This window comes from Crotalus tigris, unplaced genomic scaffold (genome assembly GCF_016545835.1).
Source record: "Crotalus tigris isolate CLP2741 ecotype Arizona unplaced genomic scaffold, ASM1654583v1 scf7180000019692.1526454, whole genome shotgun sequence".
NCBI lineage: Eukaryota > Metazoa > Chordata > Lepidosauria > Squamata > Viperidae > Crotalus > Crotalus tigris.
Window position 1 is genome coordinate 439303 of NW_024097664.1, and position 22771 is coordinate 462073.

The window sequence follows — 22771 nt, forward strand, 5'->3', positions numbered from 1 at the left end:
TCTCTGGGGATTCCCGGGTCTTCCGCCTGTCCCGAAGGACCCTCCGCCCTCCAGGCCCGTCTCGGGGTCTCCGCCCGTTTCCTGCTCCCCGCTTCTCCCTCCAGGAGGCTTCCTTTCTCCGGGTCCCTCTCGGCTCATCCCTTCCGGGCCTCCCGCGCCGTCTCCTCCCGGGGCTGCTCCGCGGGGCCTCCTTCCTTCCTTCCCCCGCCGGGCTCGCCCGTCCTCCTGCAGGGGCGAAGGGGGGGAGGAGAGGCGGGTCAAGGCTTCGTCCCTTCCCCGGAAGGGAGTCCCAGCCTCGCCGATCCTCCCCGGGAGGAAGGCCCAAGCCTCCGCCTCTCCTCAGCATTTCCCCGACAAGAACGAGACGGACTCGGCCTCCCTCCCAACGCGTGTCCCGTCAGACCAGGCCTCGGCCTCCTCCCCCCTCCCTTCTCCGCCAGAGAGCCTCTCGGACTGCCACTCCCAGCATCCCTTGCGCCCTACCTGGATCCGAGCTCCACGGCCGATTCTATTCGTTTCCGGAAGTGGAGGCGGGACATCTCCGAGCGCCATTTCCTGTAGAAGCTCCGCCAGTTCCTTTGGAGGGACCGCCCCGAGGAGTCCTCCTGCCAATCGCCGCTCTCCCCCGAGCGACCAATTGGCGTCCTCCTTCCTCAGCCAGCCAGATAGCGCCTGCGCGGTGCTGTGGGGGATTTCCCTCCCGGGGCGGAGTTGAGGCGAGGGGTCCGTCTTCCTCCCGCCCGCCGCCCCGCATCCGTCAGGCCGGCCAGGCTCCCCCCGCGGCCCCCAGGCAGCCCCTCCCGCCTCTCGGGGCCGATCCCTGCCCCCCCCGCTCCTCTGCGCGCCCCCGGAGCCCCTCCTCGCACGGGGGGGAAGGGGGGGCGATGGGGACCTCTGACCTCGGGTGCTTCGGCCTGGGCTAGGACGCCCTGCGACCTCTGAGGCTCCTCCCCCTTCCAGGCAGCCTGCCCACCCCCGGACAGCAGGAATGGGAGGGGGCGGGAGGGCGTGGGAGGAGAGGCTGCCTTGGCCGGGAAAGAAAGGCCGGGATGCAGGGGGGTCACCTGGAAGACGGAGACCAGCCAAGGTCGCCCAGGGAAAGAGATTGTTCTCAGAACAGCCCAGGCGCAACTGAGCGGTGGACGAAGGACCAGGGGGGCTGGGGGGGGCAGAGAGAATGGACTTTATCCTATGCTTTTGCCTGAGACATTGCAGGGCTTTATGGCAGGAATAGCCAACACCCCGGAAGAGAAGCTCGGGATCCAAAAAGAACTTGAGAGGCTTGAACGATGGGCCCTATTCAACAACATGCCATTTAATGTGGAGAATAAAAACCATGTGAAATAGCAGTACCGCTCTATAAAGCCTTAGTAAGACCACATCTGGAATGCTGCATCCACCTTTGGTCACCACATTACAAAAAAGATTGCAAAGGAGAGCAACTAAGATAATTAAATGTCTGCAAGCTAAAAGATATGAAGAACGGTTGGAAGAACTGAGCATAGTGAAACGAAGGACTAGGGGAGACATGATAGCAGTATTGCTGTATTTGAGAGAATGCCACAAAAAGGGGGGGTGTCAACTTATTTTCCAAAGCACCAGAAGGCAAAACAAGATACAATGGATGGGACCTAATCAAGGAGAGAAGTAACCTGTAATTAAGGAGAAACTTCCTAACAGTGAGAACAATTAACTAGTGGAACAATGTGCCTTCAAAAGTTGTGGGTACATTATTACTGGAGGTTTTAAGAAAAGACCTGACAGCCATTTGTCTGAAATAGTACAGGATCTCTTGCTTGAGCAGGGGGCTGGACTAGATGGCCTCTAAGGTCTCTTCCAGATCTATTCCGATGATTGTCTGAGTTAGGAATGGAACTCATTTTTAACCCAAGAACTAATTTGTTTGCAGAAGTTGGTGTAGTTGTTAAGGCCTCAGGGTTGAAAGTGGGGACCATGAGTTCATGTCCCACCTTGTCCATGAAAGCCAGCTGGGTGATTCTGGGCTGGTCATTCTCTCTCAGCCCAACCCACCTCACAGGATTCTTATTGTGGGGAAATTAGGAGGCAGAAGGTGTGTTTGAAATTTTTGCCACCATATTTCTAAAAATAAAGGTGGGATATATAATTAATGTCTTTTGCAAATTCTGCTAATACAGCTAAATACAATTAGACTCAGAAGAATTTGCAGAAATATTAAGGTTAACACTAATTTTTCAAAAGTCACAACTAATCTTCTATACCCTTCCTTAAAATTAAAACTGAGATAGCTAATAGTCTCAATACATCCATAAAAAGGAAGTCCTTTGAATGTCTAGGAATTAATATTATTAAAGAATTAACCAACTATTTAATAATAATTTCTTCCCTGTATGGAAAAAATAAAAAAGGAAATGAAACGATGAACAAGAAATATTCACAGGTTCATAGAATATATTCTGCCCAAATAAATAGATGTGTTGCTTCATTATTAGCATTCTAAATGTGATATTACCAGTCTTAATATCGTGGTTAGACTACTTTTTAATTTCTGCAAAACAAGTTTTTTTTTTCTTCTCAAGGCCATTTTTTGAAATGGGAGAACCTGTCTTTTCATCCCTAAACACTTGAATCACTTGCAAACTTCTAAGGAAGTTTCCCATCTGGGAAAGACTAAGGTAACCTATAAATTGGCCCCTTGTGGAATGTTATCTAGATTCCATGTTTTCTGCTGTTCAAGTCTCACATGTAATCAAGGTCTTTTATTGTTTGATCTTTGGCTTACTGAAGTGTCACATATACTAAATATATCATTTCTTCTGTATTCTATAGAAATACTTGATCCCCCTTAATAAATGCTCTTTTCTTTGTCTGAGTTATTTGGAGATTTGTACTTTCAAGTGGGCAAATGAGTCCCTTTGCAAAGGTCAAAATTTGACCTTGATTCAGAGATCAAATTCTTATCAGCTCCAAGCCAAATTTGCAATGCCTGAGTTTGGAGGCTACACACGCCATCACCACAAAGTTGTTCAGAAAGAAATGGAGATTATTCTTATATCAACCTATTTTTTATGGGCAAGCCCACCCAGCCCACCCCCCAGTTTGTACTGCTCCTCATGGTGTTCCTTTCTCCCCAGGGAGCATGACGCCGAGTTCGAGAACCTCTGCCAAAGAGAGCTTTGCATGCTTAAGTTCAGCTTTGAATGTTCCTCTTTGTATTGGCCTCTAAGCCTTCAGCCGGCTTGTCCGTGGCTGGGACACACCCTTGACTGGCGACATCCAGCCGAGCTGGGATAGGATGGCAAAGGAGGCCTGTCATCTCCGTTTTATAGGGTTTCTCTCCCGTGTGAATTCTTTGATGTTGATGTAGAGCTCCACTCACAGTGAAGCTCTTTCCACACTCCAGGCATTTATGCAGTTTCTCTCCTGAGTGGATTCTTTGATGTACATAAAGGTTTCCACTCTGACTAAAGGTCTTTCCACACTCCAGGCATTTATGCGGTTTCTCTCCTGAGTGGATTCTTTGATGTACATAAAGGCTGCTCCTATGTCTGAAGCTCTTTCCACACTCCAGGCATTTATGTGGTTTCTCTCCAGTGTGGATCCTTTGATGTCTATAAAGGTTTTCCCTCCGACTGAAGCTCTTTCCACACTTGAGGCATTTGTGCGGTTTCTCTCCTGAGTGGATCCTTTGATGTACATAAAGGCTGCCCCTCTGACTGAAGCTCTTTCCACACTCCAGGCATTTATGCGGTTTCTCTCCTGAGTGGATCCTTTGATGTGCATAAAGGTGTCCCGTCCGATTGAAGCTTTTTCCACACTCCAGGCATTTATAAGGTTTTTCTCCAGTGTGGCTCCTTTGATGTGTATAAAGGTTGCTCCTCCGAATAAAGCTCCTTCCACACTCCAGGCATTTATGCGGTTTTTCTCCTGTGTGGCTCCTTTGATGTACATAAAGGCTTGCCCTGTGACTGAAGTATTTTCCACATTCCAGACATTTATGTAGTTTCTCTCCAGTGTGGATTCTTTGATGTTGACGTAAGTTTCGACTCTGAGTAAAGCTCTTTCCACATTCTAGGCATTTGTATGGTTTTTCTCCAGTGTGGCTCCTTTGATGTCTATAAAGGTTGTTAATCTGACAGAAGCTCTTTCCACACTCCAGGCATTTATAAGGTTTTTCTCCTGAGTGGATCCTTTGATGGGTATAAAGGTGTCCCCTCCGACTGAAACTCTTTCCACACTCCAGGCATTTATGCGGTTTCTCTCCAGTGTGGATTCTTTGATGGATTTTAAGATCTGCATTTCTTTTGAAGGATCTTCCACATTCTGCGCATTCATATTTCTCTCCTCCCTCCTGGATTCTGTGGCGTTTCCTGGGTCTTCCGCCTCTTCTGAAGGACCCTCCGCCCTCCAGGCCCGTCTCGGGGTCTCCGCCCGTTTCCTGCTCCCCGCTTCTCCCTCCGGGCGGCCTCCTTTCTCCGGGTCCCTCTCGGCTCATCCCTGCCGGGCCTTCCCCGCCGTCTCCTCCCGGGGCTGCTCCGCGGGGCCTCCTCTCCTCTCGGGCGGCGCCTCCTTCCTTCCTTCCTTCCTCCGCTGGGCTCGCCCGTCCTCCTGCAGGGGCGAAGGGGGGGAGGAGAGGCGGGTCACGGCTTCGTCCCTTCCCCGCAGGGGAGTCCTAGGCCCGCCCGGGGAGGAAGGCCGGAGCCTCGGCCTCTCCGTGGGACTTTCCGGCCAGGCCTCCCTCCCAGCGCCCGTCCCGCCAGACCAGGCCTCGCCCTCCCCCCTCACTCCCTTCTCCGCCAGAACGCCTCACGGACTGCCACTCCCAGCATCCCTTGCGCCCTACCTGGCTCCGAGCCCCTCCGCGGCCGAGTCAATTAAACGCCTCAGCTCTATCCGTTTCCGGAAGTGGAGGCGGGACTTCGCTGCGAGCCCTATTCCTCTATAAGCTCCGCCTGTTCCTCTGGAGGGGCCGCCCCGAAAAGTCCTCCTGCCATTCGTCGTCCTCCCCCGGCCGACCAATCTGGGGCCTCCTTCCTGGAATCAGTTAGGTGGCGCCTGCGCAGTAGCGACGGGCATGCTACACTCGGCGCGGAGTCGAGTCCAGGGTTTCCCTTTGACCTTTGGGGTCCCGTCTTCCTCCCCCGCCCCCTCTCCCCCAGGCAGGCAGAGGGTGGGGGCGCTGCTGGGGCTGTCACTTCCCCCCTTCCTCCCCATCCGGGGCCTTTCTTTGGCAGGGCGGGGGGGGAGGTGGGGGCTCCGGCCAGGCTCCCCCCGCGGCCCCCAGGCAGCCCCTCCCGCCTCTCAGGGCCGATCCCTGCCCCCCCCCGCCCCCCTGCGCCCCCCCGGAGCCCCTCCTCGCACGGGGGGGAGGGGGCGAGGGGGTCCCAGGCCGGGCTGGATTTGGAGGATTTCTGTTCCCGTCTTTTCCGTTTGGAAAGGTTTCTCCCCCCCGCGTTCTGCCCAGCCAGAGAGGGAGGGGGGAGGGGAGGGAGAGGAGGCGGGGCCAGAAACGCCCCCAGGACCATTGAGGGTCCTTGGGGGGCTCTGAGGCTTCTGGACTTCAACTCCCAGAATTCCTCTTGCCAAGGTTGGGGACCTCTGACCTCGGGTGCTCCGGACTGGGCTAGGACGCCCTGTGACCTCGGAGGCTCCTCCCCCTTCCAGGCAGCCTGCCCACCCCCGGACAGCAGGAATGGGAGGGGGCGGGAGGGCGTGGGAGGAGAGGCTGCCTTGGCCGGGAGAGAAAGGCCGGGATGCAGGGGGGTCACCTGGAAGACGGAGACCAGCCAAGGTCGCCCAGGGAAAGAGATTGTTCCCAGAACAGCCCAGGCGCAACTGAGGGGGGGACGAAGGACAGGGGGAGACAAGGGGGGGGGGAGAGAATGGACTTTATCCTATGCTTTTGCCTGAGACATTGCAGGGCTCTGTGGCAGGAATAGCCCACACCCCAGAAGACAAGCTCGGGATCCAAAAAGAACTTGAGAGGCTTGAACGATGGGCCCTATCCAACCACATGACATTTACACCTGGGCAGGACAAAGCAAAGGTTCAAGTACAGATTAGGCGAAACCTGGAAGGTGTCTTTGAAATTTTTGCCACCATGTTTCTAAAATAATAAAGGTGGGATATAAAATTAGCAAATTCTGCTAATACAGCTAAATACAATTAGACTCAGAAGAATTTGCAGAAATATTAAGGTTAATTTTTCGAAAGTCACACTCATCATCTTCTCTACCCTCCCTTAAAATTAAAAGTGAGATAGCTAATAGTCTCAATACATCCATACAAAGGAAGTGCTTTGAACGTCTAGGAATTAATATGATTAAAGGATTAATCAAGTATTTAATAATAATTTCTTCCCTGTGTGGAAAAAATAAAAAAGGAAATGAAAAGATCAAGAAGAAGTTTCACAGGTTCATAGAATATATTCTGCCCAAATAAATATTTTTTTGCCTCACATTTTAGGGTTCATTATTAGCATTTTAAAGGTGATATTAACACTCTTAATATTGTGGTTAGGCTACTTTTTAATTTTTGTAAAACAAGAGGTTTTTTTTCTTCTCAAGGCCATTTTTTGGAATGGGAGAACCTGTCTTTTCATCCCTAAACACTTGAATCACTTGCAAGTTCTAAGGAAGTTTCCCATCTGGGAAAGACTATAATGTAACCCATAAATTGGCCCCTTTGGAATGTTTTCAGCTGTTCAAGTCTCACATGTAATCAAGGTCTTTTATTGTTTGGTCTTTGGCTCACTGAAGCGTCACATATACTAAATATATCATTTCTTCTATGTCCTATAGAAATACTTGATCCCCCTTAATAAACGCTCTTTTCTTTATTTGGAGATTCGTACTTTCGAGTGGGCAAATGTCAAAGGTCAAAATTTCTCTCAAGTTCAGGGATCAAATTCTTATCAGCTCCAAGCCAAATTTCAAATGCCTGAGTTTGGAGGCTACAAATACACGCCATCGCCACCCAGTTATTCAGAAAGAAGTGGAGATTATTCTTATATCCACCTATTTTTTATGAGCAAGCCTTCGCCCAGTTTATACCTTTCCTCCATTTGTTCATATCTCCCCAGGGAGCATGACGTCAAGTTTGAGAACCTCTGCCAAAGAGAGCTTTACATGCTTAATTTCAGCTTTGGGTGTTCCCCTTTCTGTTGGCCTCTAAGCCAGCTTGTCCGTGGCTGGGACACACCCTTGACTGGCAAGATGCAGCTGAGCTGGGATAGGATGGCAAAGGAGGTCTGTCATCTCCTGGGGAATCCTGAGGTCTTTGTGACCTCATCATCCCTGCAGGCCAAACTGTCAGTTATGTCAGTTATCAGAGGGAAGGGGGCTGCTAAGTGGTGAGTTGGTGTTCAGAAGGGCCCCGGCACTCTGGGCAGCCCTCCCTCTTCTAACCGACTATCAGGGAGGTAGATGGGAGTGAGGGTGAGAGTTTGGGGTGGGATGAGGGTGAGGATGAAGGTGAGGTTAGGGGAAAGACAGGATGAGGGTGAGAGGGTGGTTGAGAGTCAGATCAGCGGGACTGTTAGGGAGGGGGGACAGGAGGGGAATGGGACTGGGGAAGGGAGGGGAATAGGCGGGAAGGGGAGAGGAAAGAAGGGGAGGACAAAGTGGACAGGGAGGGAGGGAAGAACGGAAGGAGGATGGGGAGGGTGAGTGGGATGAAGAGTGGGAAGGTTTATAGGGAGAGGAAAGGGAAGGGGAGAGGGACAGACTGAGGTGGACAGGGTGGGGAGGAAAAAAGGGAAGAAGGGGGAGAGGAGGGGAGCGGTTGGATGGGAATAAGGGGGGGGAGATAAAAGGTTAAGAGAATGAAGACAGTGAAGGTGATGGGAGAGGTTAAAGGAGCAAGGGAGGGGCAGAAAGACCATTAGAAAGTTGGGAAGAGGGAGAGGAAGGGATTGGAAGGGGATGAGGGGAAAGGGCAAAAGGGAAGGGAGAAGGAGGGGAAGAGGGAGAGGGACAGCAATGGGAAGGAGAGGGAGGGTGTGGGAGAAATGCAGGGGAAGGGGAGAGGAACGGGGAGCGGGAAGTGAGAACATTAAACCATCATAATAAAAGAAATAGTAAAATGGTTCTGTTCCCAAGTCTATATGTCCTTGAAGGTTTCGACTGATTATACTGTATATGTTCACGTGGTGAATGACAATAAAGAGTAAATATCCACATCTGTCCGTTATTGGATCCTAATTAACTCTGCCATAAATAGGCTCTTAGCATTAGAGAAACCATTGTGCTTGTCATCTAGGGCTGCCCCGAGTTTGCTGGCTACATTTGGCTGCATATTAGCCACGATTAATCCATTTCTGTTTCTCTCTCATGTGGGTTATTAAGTGGTTTTTGAGCTGCTTGTAAGGTCTTGTGTCAGCTAGTCCCTCAAGAAAGCAGAACTCTTGAATCAGGTAGCATTTCAAAAGGAACTTTTATGGAGAGATAGTGATTGCAGAGAAAGCAGGCAGGATCTAAAATTCCCTGCAAAAACAATAGGTTAAAACCCACATTTCAAAATCCTTTCCAACTGCCCAGTGTACAGAAAGCCAATGCAGAGGTGCAAAGATGTTATGAGAACTCCGAACTGAGAAGGTGATAAGCACACACTGGGTACATTTATAAACTTTCTGCTGAGTGTAAATTTGTAATTTTTATTGAGACCTATTTTGAGTGAACCTTTTCCAGGCACCCTGAATTTTTAGGGGTTTTCTCCCAGGTGAATTCAGATTCAGGAAGAATTTCTCATTGTATTCAGACACAGTACAGATTTGTGCTTGTTGTGAAGAATTCTCCACACTGAAGGTATTTATATGGTTTTTCCTCACGTGTGGATTCTTTGATGCTTAGAAAGACTTCCCCTCCCACTGAAGCTCTTTCCACACTCCAGGCATTTATGTTTTCTCTCCAATGTGAATTCTTTTTTTTTTTAACAAAATTTTATTAAGTTTATATAAATAAGGAAAAATAGGAACAATACAAGTATGGTAAAGGGGGGGGGGTGGGAGGAAAGGGGAAGGGAATAAAGGATTTAGGGTAAAATAAGGATTGATACAATCACATATTTCAACAAACAAGCTAAGATTAATAGGAATAAATCCAAATTAATAACAAAAAATCCTACAAAGGCACAAGGAAGGGAATTGGAAGATAAAACAAAGATAAGTATAACCAAGAAAATAAAATATTTGGGGATCTGGCTTACAGCGAAATGCTCCTCGATTAAGGAGGACAATTATGATAAAATACTAGAAAAGATTTAGAAAATTGGGAAATTTTGCAAATTTCATTTTTAGGGAGGACCACTACAGTCAAAATGAATGTATTGCCAAAAATATTGTTTCTGTTCCAGGTTATTCCAATAAAATTAGGGAAAACATTCTTTCAAGAATTAAATAAATTGATCACTAAATTTATATGGCAAAGGAAAAAACCCTGGATTAAATTAAAACTCTTGCAAGACATAAAAGATAAAGGGGGACTGGTGTTACCAGAGTGGGAAATGTACTACCAAGCATCAAGCTTAACTTGGCTAAAAGATTGGATGGATTTGAAAAATACTAGAGTCTTAACAATAGAAGGACATGATTTGCAAGCAGGGTGGCATGCATTCCTATGGAACGAAAAACATAAAATACACAGATATTTTCAAAGACACATAGTTAGGAATGCATTGCTACAGACTTGGGAAAAATAAAACAAAAACATTACACAAGAATTCCAATGTGGTTATCCCCAACAGAAGCTCTGAAATACCCAAACCTATTGGATATAAATAAGATAATTAGATACAAGGAATTAGTAAATGAACAGGGAAATTTGAAAACAAAACAAGAATTGGAACAAGACTTTGGCAGAGAGATTGATTGGTGGACATTTACACAAATTCAATGTAAATATACAGAGGACAAAAAATTATATGAAATCCAAAAAGAGCCGCAAGAATTGGATAAAATTATACATGGAAAAGAAATAAAATTAATTAGCAATTTATACAAATACCTATTGAGATATAAAATGGAAGACGAGGTTGTCAAAGACACAATGATTAGATGGGCAAAAAATTTCAGATATAATATAGAATTGGAGAAATGGGAAAAAATATGGGAAATAAATATAAAATTGACTATGTTGGCGGCATTCAAGGAAAACCAGTTGAAAATGTTTTACAGATGGCATCTTCCACCTGCAAAGCTTGCCAAGATGTTCCAGAATAATTCGCCAACATGTTGGAAATGTAAAAAAGTACATGGAACATATTATCATCTATGGTGGACATGCCCAGTTGCAAAAAAATATTGGTCTACAATAAGAAAATGGATCCAAGAAATAATAGACCAACCTGTAGACTGGAAACCAGAGATCTTTTTGCTGGGTATTTTAATAGAAAATATAGTAAAGAAATATGGTACTTAATTTTACATATAATAACGGCGGCAAGAATAGCATATGCACAGTGCTGGAAAAATGAGAATATACCATCAGAGGAAGAAGTAATAAGAAAAATCCTGGACTGTGCTGAGATGGACAAATTAACAAAAGAGATAAAAGAAAAGGAAGACACAGAGTACTATCTAACATGGAACAAGTGGTATGTCTGGTTGGAGACTAAAAATAATAGAGGAGAATAAATATGGAAAGGTCAAAAGTGAAAATATGTATACAATAATGTATAATAATAATAATATGAATTATTCTTAGTGAGAAGTAGAACATGAAGGAAGAAAAATGTAAATAAGAAATAATGGGGCTATAAGGACAAATATTTAAAGAAGAATAAGGGGGAAATGTAAATATTAGATTACCGTTACGTAATTGCTGTAAAAAAAGGGAGGAGTATATATTGTGTGTGTATGTGTGTTATGTTTTGCTTTGTTCTGTTTTGTCTTGTTGGTTAAAAATAAAAATTTAAATCTCAAAAACTCCTACCAATCGAAAGTAACAAATGAAAATCAGTAAATCAAGAAAAATAAACATATCATCAAAGTATTAGTTAGAACTCGGTTAAAAATCAGTCATCTATTCTAAAATATTGAATCCTTCAAGTTCTAACATATCTCTAACCATTGATAAAATTTTTCCCAAGTTCTAAACTAAATTGAATCATCTTTTTCTTTCATTTCTAATGTTAGTCTATCCATTTCTGCACACTCTAAAATTTTAGTAATTATAGTCTGGTCAGATGGTAAGTTCTCATTTTTCCAAAATTGGGCAAATACTATCCTTGCAGCTGTTAAAACATGCAATATCAAATAGTCATTCTCTTTACCATAATATTCTCTTTACCATTAATATTCCTAACAAAAACAATTTCGGTTTAAATTCTATCTGTAGTTTCATCATCTTTTCCAACCATCTATGAATCTTAGACCAATATTTCTTAGCGATAGGGTATGTCACCAGGCATGGTAATAAGTGCCTGGCTGTTGTTTGCATTTCCAGCAAATATCCGAAACATTTTAAAACATTTTCGCTAAGCGCACTGGTGTCATATGCCATCTATAAAACATCTTACGTAAGTTTTCTTTATATGCTACTGCTTTTGTAAGCTTAATATTTTTATCCCAAAGTTTTTGCCAGTCTTTGCCAGGTATTTATATGGTTTTTCCTCATGTGTGGATTCTTTGATGCTTAGAAAGACTTCCCTTCCAACTGAAGCTCTTTCCACACTCCAGGCATTTATGCGGTTTTTCTCCAGTGTGGATTCTTTGATGTCTATAAAGGCTTCCCCTCTGACTGAAGCTCTTTCCACACTGCAGGCACTCATAAGGTTTCTCTCCTGTGTGGATTCTTTGATGTGTATAAAAATTTCCCCTCTGATTGAAGCCCTTTCCACACTCCAGACATTTGTATGGTTTCTCTCCAGTATGAATCCTTTGATGTTTATAAAGGTGTCCTGCCCAACTGAAGCTCTTTCCACACTCCAGGCATTTATAAGGTTTCTCTCCAGTGTGGATGCTTTGATGACTATATAGAGTTCCTTTCCGACCGAAGCTCTTTCCACACTCCAGGCATTTATGTGGTTTCTCTCCAGTGTGGATGCTTTGATGTCGACGCAGAGTTGATCTCAGAGTGAAGCTCTTTCCACACTGCAGGCACTCATAAGGTTTCTCTCCAGTATGAATTCTTTGATGATCATAAAGGTATACCCTCTGACTGAAGCTCTTTCCACACTCCAGGCATTTATGCGGTTTTTCTCCTGTGTGGATCCATTGATGTGTATAAAGGTGTCCCCTCACACTGAAACTCTTTCCACACTCCAGGCATTTATGCGGTTTCTCTCCAGTGTGGATCCTTTGATGTGCATAAAGGCTTCCCCTCCGACTGAAGCATTTTCCACACTCCAGACATTTATGTGGTTTCTCTCCAGTATGGATTGTTTCATGTCGACGTAGGTGTCCACTCCAAGTAAAGCTCTTTCCACATTCTAGGCATTTGTATGGTTTTTCTCCAGTGTGAATCTTCTGATGGCTATAAAGGTTTTGCCTCAGACTGAAGCTCTTTCCACACTCCAGGCATTTATGCGGTTTCTCTCCAGTGTGAATCTTTTGATGTGTATCAAGGTTTTCCCTCACACTGAAGCTCTTTCCACACTTGAGGCATTTATGTGGTTTCTCTCCTGTGTGGATCCTTTGATGTAAATAGAGGCTCTTCCTCTGACTGAAGCTCTTTCCACACTCCAGGCATTTATGCGGGTTTTGTCCTGTGTGGATTTTTTGATGTGTATAAAGGTTTCCCCTCACACTGAAACTCTTTCCACACTCCAGGCATTTATATGGTTTCTCTCCTGTGTGGATCCTTTGATGTACATAGAGGCTCTTCCTCTGACTGAAGCTCTTTCCACACTCCAGGCATTTATGTGGTTTTTGTCCTGTGTGGATTTTTTGATGTGTATAAAGGTATCCCCTCACTCTGAAACTCTTTCCACACTTGAGGCATTTATGTGGTTTCTCTCCTGTGTGGATTCTTTGATGTACATAAAGGCTGCTCCTCTGACTAAAGCATTTTCCACACTCCAGACATTTATGTGGTTTCTCTCCAGTATGGATTGTTTCATGTCGACGTAGGTGTCCACTCCAAGTAAAGCTCTTTCCACACTCCAGGCATTTATGCGGTTTCTCTCCAGTGTGAATCTTCTGATGGCTATAAAGGTTTTCCCTCACACTGAAGCTCTTTCCACACTTGAGGCATTTATGTGGTTTCTCTCCTGTGTGGATCCTTTGATGTACATAGAGGCTCCTCCTCTGACTGAAGCTCTTTTCACACTCCAGGGATTTATGCGGGGTTTGTCCTGTGTGGATTTTTTGATGTGCATAAAGGTTTCCCCTCTCACTAAAGCTCTTTCCACACTCCAGGCATTTATGTGGTTTATCTCCTGAGTGGATCCTTTGATGTCTATAAAGGCTGCTCCTCTCACTGAAGCTCTTTCCACACTCCACACATTTATGTGGTTTCTCTCCTGAGTGGATCCTTTGATGTCTATAAAGGGTGCTGCTCTGACTGAAGCTTTTTCCACACTCCAGGCATTTAAATGGCTTTTCTCCTGAGTGGATTCTTAGATGGATTTCAAGTTTTCCTTTTGTTTTGAAGGATTTGCCACATTCTGGGCATTCATATTTCTCTCCTGCCTCCTGGATTCTGTAGCATTTTCTGAGTCTTCCGCCTGTGCCGAAGGACCCTCCGCCCTCCAGGCCCGTCTCGGGGTCTCTGCCCCTTTCCTGCTCCCCGCTTCTCCCTCCGGGCGGCCTCCTTTCCCGGAGTCCCCCTCGGCTCATCCCTGCCGGGCCTTCCCCGCCGTCTCCTCCCGGCGCTGCTCCGCGGGGCCTCCTCTCCTCTCGGGCGGCGCCTCCTTCCTTCCTTCTGTGGAGGAAATTTAAAAATAAAAATATATATGCTTTTAGTATTATCATGTAATCGTATTTTATATTTTATCATTAGCATTGTATAATCAATTGCCTGAGTAGATGCTTCGAGTATATGGGAAAAATACAAGCCTCAGGTGGAGGAAGGGGTGAGAACAGGAGTTACCATGGGGCCCGGTGTGAGTCACCATCTAGGAATTGTTTTTAAGTACCTTCTGGTGCCTGGTACCCCTACTGGATCTAACAGGTGTAGAAGATGGGAGACATCTCTCCTCTACAATTGATATAGGATAGTAGGGGAGGGATCTTATTAGTATAATGTATTCTGTTTAGGTGCTTCTGATAGATTGTAACCTCCAAAGCCTAAGCCAATGGGGCCATGGGGGAGGAAATGGGGCATCGCGATAGGATGTACAATAGGATAGGATTTTGGAATTTGGGGTGTGGTTCAGTGCTTGGCTACATTGCATTGCCTTCCTGAATCCACCACGCTTTGCAAACCGTTATTTTTTTTAGACTTTGTTGTGAAGTCTAATAAACTTCTTTTCTATTTGTAACTCAGAGTGGATTTCAATTTGTGACTATTTTTGTGTCTAACAATTTTGGTGCCGAAACCCGGGACTCAATGGGATTTCGTTCAGGACTCCCTAACTTGGAGGACGATGTGGAAGGCATGCCCTATCGAGTTCGACAGTCCAGCTTCGAACTCCAGGAGTGGTGGGTGCTGAATGAACCCTACATCCCTACGAACCGAAATAGAAGTTGCAAATAGAAACGAAGGGTGAGGGAACCAGAAAGAGAGATTGCCGGCCTTAGGAAAAACCGGGTAACTTCGTGCACGAACCTAGGTGAGTAATATCTGGGGTGGCCAGATGAAAACCACCTAGGCGGTTGGGGGAGGACTGGGTGGGACTGTTTGAATCTGAAATCTGTGAGAGGAGTGCATTAGACATCCCAAGTACCAGAGGGGGTAGCAAGACGGTTTGGAAGCTGACCCTTCAGTTTTTGCCATACCCTCATGAGAACATTGGTGGAGAAAAAGGGAGAAGCAGTAGCTTGGTGAAGCGAAAGGTGGTCTCATTAGGTTGGTAAGGATAAGATAACAGTGCGGTAAACCAGTATGGGCAATTCTCGGAGTGTTCCCAAAAGGAAATGTGTGAAGAAAATTAGGAAGAATCCTAGGTTGAGCATAGATACAGGGAGTCCTTTAGGACTCCTACTAAGTAATTGGGGTAAGTCGCCTTATAATAAGATAATTGATAGATTACATTTAACTAAAGAAGATATGGTGAATTTGTGTTGCTTTGTTTGGTGGGAGGAATTGGAACCTGGCCCCAAACAACAGCCAGAGAAGGAGGAAAGTGTATGTTCAGAGGGGTACAGAGAAAGTAAGGCAGAAAAGTAAGATGATGGTAGCAACAGTACAGCAAGTGACAAAGCAGGAAAAACCTCCTAGAAGAGAGTTTGTGGATAAGCAGAGTCCCTTTGAGACAAGATATAGGAGGGATGAAAGGAACCAGTATGTTAATGGGAATAGAGGAAGGGGATTTGGAGGATTTCGAGGTGGATACCAGAATAGGGAGAGAACGTGCTTTGGATGTGGAATGAAGGACCACTTTTAAAAAAAATTGCCCTAAACGCGAGAGAGAGCAGCAAGTTTACTCAGTGTGGGAAGAAGAGGATAGTTTTTACTAGGGGAGGGAAAGGAGCTCATTGGCTTTTGAACAGCTCCTTGAAATAATAATAATAATAGTTATTGATTTGTCAAGAGAATGTGTGAAATGAAATACTTTGTGAAAGTGTTTATACAAGTAGTTTGAATGGAAGTGAATGTGTGGATATGCTGATCCTCTCTCTGTGTGTGTGTGTGTGTGTGTGAGTGAGTGAGTTTCTCCCCCAACCCAGGCTGTGAAAGAAATTGTAAACTGCAGATTTTATTGTTTTAGCAATAGCAAGTGTTTGCATGAGAAGAGTTCCATGGAGGATGTGTGAGAGAATTTATGGCAAATGCATGTGAAGGAGAGAAGACTATTTTTTTTTAGTGGTGAGATTTTTTGCAAAACTTCTTCTCCCCCCCCCCCATCTCTTTTGTTTTCAGCTGGCTGTGTTGCTTTAAGAGCAAGAGAGACAGAAAGAAAAGGAGGGGCTGCTCGTTTTAACTTTTTTTTCTGCTTGGAATTCTGCTTTGGGAGGAAGGTGGGGTGGATGTGAAATTTAATACCCATTCTTATAGTAATGAAATATGAGAAGAACTTGAATACATCTATACTGTTGTTGCTTTATGTTTTATGTTTTTATGTCTGTGTGCAGGACACAATGATAAAAACATAATATCTAAGACAGTGGTTCTCAACCTTTCTAATGCCGTGACCCCATAATAGAGTTCCCCATGTTGTAGTGACCCCCAAGTGGGTGTGGCCACCAATAAGAGGGAGTAGGACAGCTAGGGAAAAGGGAAAAAAATGGCGGACAGCATGGTTTGGCGACCCCCATGAAATGGTCGTTTGACCCCAAATGGGGTCCCGACCCACAGGTTGAGAACCACTGATCTAAGAGAATTGAAGGAATTGTAATTCTACCCTTGTTTAAAACGAAAGAGTTGGGAAAAATATTGTGATTATAAATGAGCTATGTTGTTTTGAATAAAGATTTGTATGCAAACAAACTCAAGCAGAGTTTGGTGAGCACTCCTTTGTTGGCTCTTTACTAAGCAATGTGTTTGTAAATACGGACAAAAGGAATGGCTAGGGGAGGGATAATTGATACTTTTCTATGGTTAATATATGGTTGGTTATATGATATGTAGACAAATACATAAAATGCTCTATAACATCTAATGGTGAGGCTATTTCAATGCATTCAAGTTGATTTTAAATTACCTCAAGTGGGAAATTCCACAATATGAAAACTAATGACATGTTTATAAAGAATTAGATACTGGGGCTGTTTTCTACTTTGTCTTATCTCAGGAAACAAGGCTTGCTGATCCAAACACCCCCTTTGAAATTTCCTGTCTACATGTTTGAGGTGGGACAGTAGAACCTGATCCGAACGTGGAAGGAGGAAAAACTGCAACTTAAGTGGGAAGGACCATTCCAAGTGTTGCTGACCTCTGAAACCGCAGTCCAGATGAAAGAAAAAGGGTGGACCCACTACACACGAGTGAAGGGACCAGTAGCTGAACCAAAAGAACAGTGGACCTGTGTTCCAAATCCAGAACCTTTAAAGATCACTCTTAAGCGACAGTAACCGAATGTCCAAACCAGATCTATATGACTGGGTGGGATTAGGGTTTGCTATTTTTCTTTGTCTTATAGGAGTTATGATTGCGTGTCGAACCAGGAACGAATTCACATCCATATTGTGCCAAAATCCCAACAGCCTCAAGAGATTCAAGAACTTAATCTTTTACCTGATGTGTTGGTTATGTGACTGTAATGCCATATTGATTGTTGTTGTTGTTTCCATTGTATTGACTGTGTAAGATCTACCGGACGTGAAGAACATTTTGGACCATGTGATATAGTACTCATCGAGAAAAAATTGAAACCTTTTGAGGAATATACTATATACTTTAAAAGATAACTAGTCCAGGACGAACAATGAGAGTGACTAAAATGCAAATCCTTAGTGTTGTATATTTGTCCATGGTTATCTATCTCTCCCTTTCTAGAGAATGATATAGGAGAGCAACAAAAACAGAAGGATGTGAAGCCTGCATTACGAACGCCACCAAAGGGAACGCAGTAATTAAAACCTTGGTATATCATACCCAAGCACCTAGGGGATGTATATTTCAATCTGTGTATTCAATTAAATAATACACAATATTCAGTTTGTAAGGTAGAAGACAAGAAGATACAATGTTATGATCCATCAATGCCAACATATTTCAATTTTAGTATATATGTAGGTCTAGCTAAAACAGGAACGAGACAGAGACCTGAAGGTAAAGAAAGATTAATATATGTTAATTCCACAAAAATATTAGAAAAAGGGACAGAAAAGGCTTTAATACTGTTTGATGCCTGTACAATATTAAGTTTATCTCCTCTCGCCACAAAGTGTGGGGACTCTAGTTGGATCTCAGCATATAAACAAAATCATAAATATATATGTCCCACTAATTTGAACTTTGCAAATGGGAACCCCAATCAATGGTCACCTTGTGGGGGATCTGTTCAGGGTGGAGTTGTGTGTGTGATTACACTGGAGGGGGTTATCCAGGATGTAGTGGTATTACCAAATTTAACAGAATATATGGAACTAATACAATGGAGTTGGAAATCACTAAGAACCATGCTGAAGTAGTAAGTTATGGATTTGGGATAGATATTCCATGTAATGTTGAAACAATGAGAGGAAAGGACTGGACACCAGAAAAGATCGTGTGTGACTATGGGCCTGCTACTTGGGCCGAAGATGGATCTTGGGGATATAGAACGCCCATTTATATGTTAAACAGAATAATAAGATTACAGGCTGTATTAGAATTAGTTGGAAGAAAAATAGATACTGCTTTAAATATTTTGGCAAAAACTATTGATAAGCTTAGAGGGCTGTGTATCAAAATAGATTAGCATTAAGTTATATATTAGCTAAAGAAGGAGGGGAATGTGGGAAGTTTAATTTAACTAATTGTTGCTTACAAATAGATGAAACAGATACAGTGGTGAAGCAATTAACCACTGAAATGAGACAACTTCTACATGTTCCAGTCCAGACTTGGACTGGTCTTTTAGATGAAGGAGGATTTTTAGGGGGAATGTTTACACCAGTGGTTCTCAACCTTTCTAATGCCGCGACCCCATAATACAGTTCCCCATGTTGTGGTGACCCCCAACCACTTATACATCACCGGGTGCCAGGGGCATGGCCAAAGAAAAGGGGGAAAAAATGGCGGACAGCCTTGTTTGGCGACCCCCGTAAAATGGTCGTTTGACCCCAAATGAGGTCCCGACCCACAGATTGAGAACCACTGGTTTAGAAACTGGAAGCAAGCTTTATTCATGCTTATAATAATCATTATGGGATTAATGTTTTCACCTTGTCTCATCCCTCTTATTAAGAATATTGTTCCGAGTACTGTAGAAGGAATAATACACAGTAATCAGAAGGAATCACTTAGGGAGAAAAATGTACAACCTTACACAAATCAATGAAGACGCTAATTTTGCAGAATATGAAAAGACATTAGAAATACAAAGCAATGTGGAAAAAATTGTTAATGTTTTATTTTTAAAGAATGGGTAAAAAGAAAAAGGGTGGATTTTATTTTTAAAAATAAAAATGTATGTGCTTTTAGCAGTATCATGTAATCGTATTTTATATTTTATCATTAGCATCGTATAATCAATTGCCTGAGTAGATGCTTCGAGTATATGGGAAAAATACAAGCCTCAGGTGGAGGAAGGGGGGGAGGACAGGAGGTACCATGGGGCCCAGTGTGAGTCACCATCTAGGAATTGTTTTTAAGGACCTTCTGGAGCCTGGTACCCCTACTGCAGGGGTTCTCAACCTTGGCAACTTTAAGACTTGTGGACTTCAATTCCCAGAATTGAAGTCCACAAGTCTTAAAGTTGCCAAGGTTGAGAACCCCTGCCCTACTGGATCTAACAGGTGTAGAAGATGGGAGAGATCTCTCCTCTACAATTGATACAGGATAGTAGGGGGGGGGGAATCTTATTAGTATAATCTATTCTGTTCTGTTGTAGAATTGAAAGACTTGAGTCAGCTCTTTCCAGGAAAGGGAAGTTTATTGCGCAGGTTCAGAGAGCCATCGTGGCTAAGGATTCTGAACAAAAGCCTGGTCCTTGATGACCATTTTTATAACCCTTCAAGCAGAGTTATTTCCTGAGCAGGTCCCATTCCTCACATGGTTACATTCTATAGGTCCTTATTCTAACATGGGAAAACTACTAGACAGATCTATAATCGATAGCTCCTCATTTACATCGGAATGCTTTTAGCAATCAGTAATATATCAAGTGTTAAGCAATTTAGATACACCCTGTGACAAGCAGTTAGTAATATATCATGTGCAGAGCTGGGAACAGGATGTCTGGCCATCCTAAATTTAAGAGCTGTCTTGTAAGCGAAACAAACCTCCCTTTCACACACACTCTTTGGTGGGCCATCTGCTTTTTACCCATATTCTTTGTCGGATCATTAGTGTTTTCCCAGGTGCCACTTTAAAGCCGAAGCCAATGGGGCCATGGGGGAGGGAATGGGGCGTCGCGATAGGATGTATAATAATATGTGATTTTGGAATTTGGGGGGTGGTTCAGTGCTTGGCTCCGTTGCATGGCCTTCCTGAATGCACCACGCTTTGCAAACCGTTATTGTTTTAGGCTTGGTTGTGAAGTCTAATAAACTTTTCTATTTGTAACTCAAGAGTGGATTTCTATTTGTCACTATTTTGGTGTCTTAACCCTTCCTTCCTTCCTTCCTCCGCCGGGCTCGCCCGTCCTCCTGCAGGGGCGAAGGGGGGGGGAGGAGAGGCGGGTCACGGCTCCGTCCCTTCCCCGCAGGGGAGTCCCAGCCCGCCCGGGGAGGAAGGCCGGAGCCTCCGCCTCTCCGTGGGACTTTCCGGCCAGGCCTCCCTCCCAGCGCCCGTCCCGCCCGACCAGGCCTCGGCCTCCCCCCTCCCTCCGCCAGAGCGCCTCTCGGACTGCCACTCCCAGCATCCCTTGCGCCCTACCTGGCTCCGAGCCCCTCCGCGGCCGATTCTATTCGTTTCCGGAAGTGGAGGCGGGACCTCTCTGAGCGCCCTTTCCTGCAGAAGCTCCGCCTGTTCCTCTGGAAGGACCGCCCCGAGGAGTCCTCCTGCCAATCGCGGCTCTCCCCCGAGCGACCAATTGGCGCCCTCCTTCCTCAGCTAGCCAGATGGCGCCTGCGCGGTGCTGTGAGGGGATTTCCCTTCCGGCGCGGAGTTAAGGCGGGGTGTCCGTCTTCCTCCCACCCGCCGCCCCGCATCCGTCGGGCCGGCCAGGCTCCCCCCGCGGCCCCCAGGCAGCCCCTCCCGCCTCTCAGGGCCGATCCCTGCCCCCCCCGCTCCCCTGCGTCCCCCCCGGAGCCCCTCCTCGCACGGGGGGGAAGGGGGGGGCGAGGGGGACCTCTGACCTCGGGTGCTTCGGCCTGGGCTAGGACGCCCTGTGACCTCTGAGGCTCCTCCCCCTTCCAGGCAGCCTGCCCACCCCCGGACAGCAGGAATGGGAGGGGGCGGGAGGGCGTGGGAGGAGACGCTGCCTTGGCCGGGAAAGAAAGGCCGGGATGCCAGGGGGTCACCTGGAAGACGGAGACCAGCCAAGGTCGCCCAGGGAAAGAGATTGTTCCCAGAACAGCCCAGGCGCAACTGAGGGGTGGACGAAGGACCAGGGGGGGGCAGAGAGAATGGACTTTATCTTATGCTTTTGCCTGAGACATTGCAGGGCTCTGTGGCAGGAATAGCCCACACCCCGGAAGACAAGCTCGGGATCCAAAGTTCACAGACTTGAACGATGGGCCCTATCCAACCACATGCCATTTAATGTGGAGAAAAGCAAGGTTTTACACCTGGGCTAGATAAACCAGAGGTACCAGTACAGATTAGACGAAACATGGCTCAAAAACTGGAACTGTGAGAGGGACCTTGGACTCTCAATGGACGATCACTTAAATAGGAGTCAGCCGTGTGTGGCAGCAGCCCAGAAGACCTAATACAATCCTTGATTATATAAACAGAGGCAGAGAATCAAAATCATCCGAAGTGTTAGTACCGCTTTATAAAGCCTTAGTAAGGCCACATCTGGAATGCTGCATCCAGCTTTGGTCACCACATTACAAAAAAGATTGCAAAGGAGAGCAACTAAGATAATTAAATGCCTGCAAGCTAAAAAATATGAAGACCGGTTGCAAGAACTGAGCATAGTGAAAAGAAGGACTAGGGGGACACGATAGCAGTATTCCAGTATTTGAGAGGCTGCCACAAAAAAAAAAGGGGGAGGGTGTGTCAACTTATTTTCTAAAAGCACCAGAAGGCAAAACAAGATACAATGGATGGGACCTAATCAAGGAGAGAAGTAACCTGGAATTAAGGAGAAACCTCCTAACAGTGAGAACAATTAACTAGTGGAACAATGTGCCTTCAAAAGTTGTGGGTACTTTATTACTGGAGGTTTTAAGAAGAGACCTGACAGCCATTTGTCTGATACAGTACAGGATCTCTTGCTTGAGCAGGGGCTGGACTAGATGGCCTCTAAGGTATCTTCCAGATCTATTCCGATTAACTGATTGAGTTAGGAGTGGAACTCATTTTTAACCCAAGGACTAATTTGTGTGCAGAAGTTGGTGTAGTTGTTAAGGCCTCAGGGTTGAAAGTGGGGGACCATGAGTTCATGTCCCACCTTGTCCATGAAAGGCAGCTGGGTGACTTTGGGCCAGTTATTCTCAGCCCAACCCACCTCACAGGATTCTTATTGTGGGGAAATTAGGAGGCAGGAGGTGTGTTTGAAATTTTTGCCACCATATTTCTAAAAATAATAAAAGGTGGGATATAAAATTAATGTCTTTTGCAAATTCTGCTAATACAGCTAAATACAATTAGACTCAGAAGAATTTTCAGAAATATCAAGGTTAACAGTAAGTTTTCAAAAGTCACAACTAATCTTCTATACCCTTCCTTAAAATTAAAAGTGAGATAGCTAATAGTCTCAATACAACCATACAAAGAAAGTGCTTTGAACGTCTAGGAATTAATATTAAAGAATTAACCAACTATTTAATAATAATTTCTTCCCTTATGGAAAAAATAAAAAAGGAAATGAAACGATGAACAAGAAATATTCACAGGTTCATAGAATATATTCTGCCCAAATAAATAGATGTGTTGCTTCATTATTAGCATTCTAAATGTGATATTACCAGTCTGAATATCGTGGTTAGACTACTTTT

General features: G+C 45.1%; 3 protein-coding genes across 3 annotated transcripts in view; 1 reads left to right on the plus strand and 2 right to left on the minus strand.

Moving 5' to 3' along the window:
- The window catches only part of LOC120317510 (zinc finger protein 501-like), a 661069-nt gene that overhangs the window by 10276 nt on the left and 628022 nt on the right, over window positions 1-22771 (minus strand). The window lies entirely within an intron of this gene.
- Window positions 3079-20787, minus strand: LOC120317538 (zinc finger protein 208-like). The gene is made up of 3 exons (XM_039364215.1): window positions 20541-20787; window positions 11620-13838; window positions 3079-4272 (listed from the first exon to the last, which is right to left on the minus strand). Exons 2-3 carry the CDS (start codon window positions 13751-13753, stop codon window positions 3170-3172), a joined length of 3237 nt encoding a protein of 1078 aa, XP_039220149.1. The 5' UTR covers window positions 13754-13838; window positions 20541-20787; the 3' UTR covers window positions 3079-3169.
- LOC120317520 (gastrula zinc finger protein XlCGF26.1-like) overlaps window positions 14102-22771 on the plus strand; it is a 95914-nt gene continuing 87244 nt past the window's right edge. Inside the window, exon 1 of the mRNA XM_039364188.1 lies at window positions 14102-14688. The gene's annotated coding sequence lies outside the window, so the exon portion shown is untranslated. The remainder of the gene's footprint in view (window positions 14689-22771) is intronic.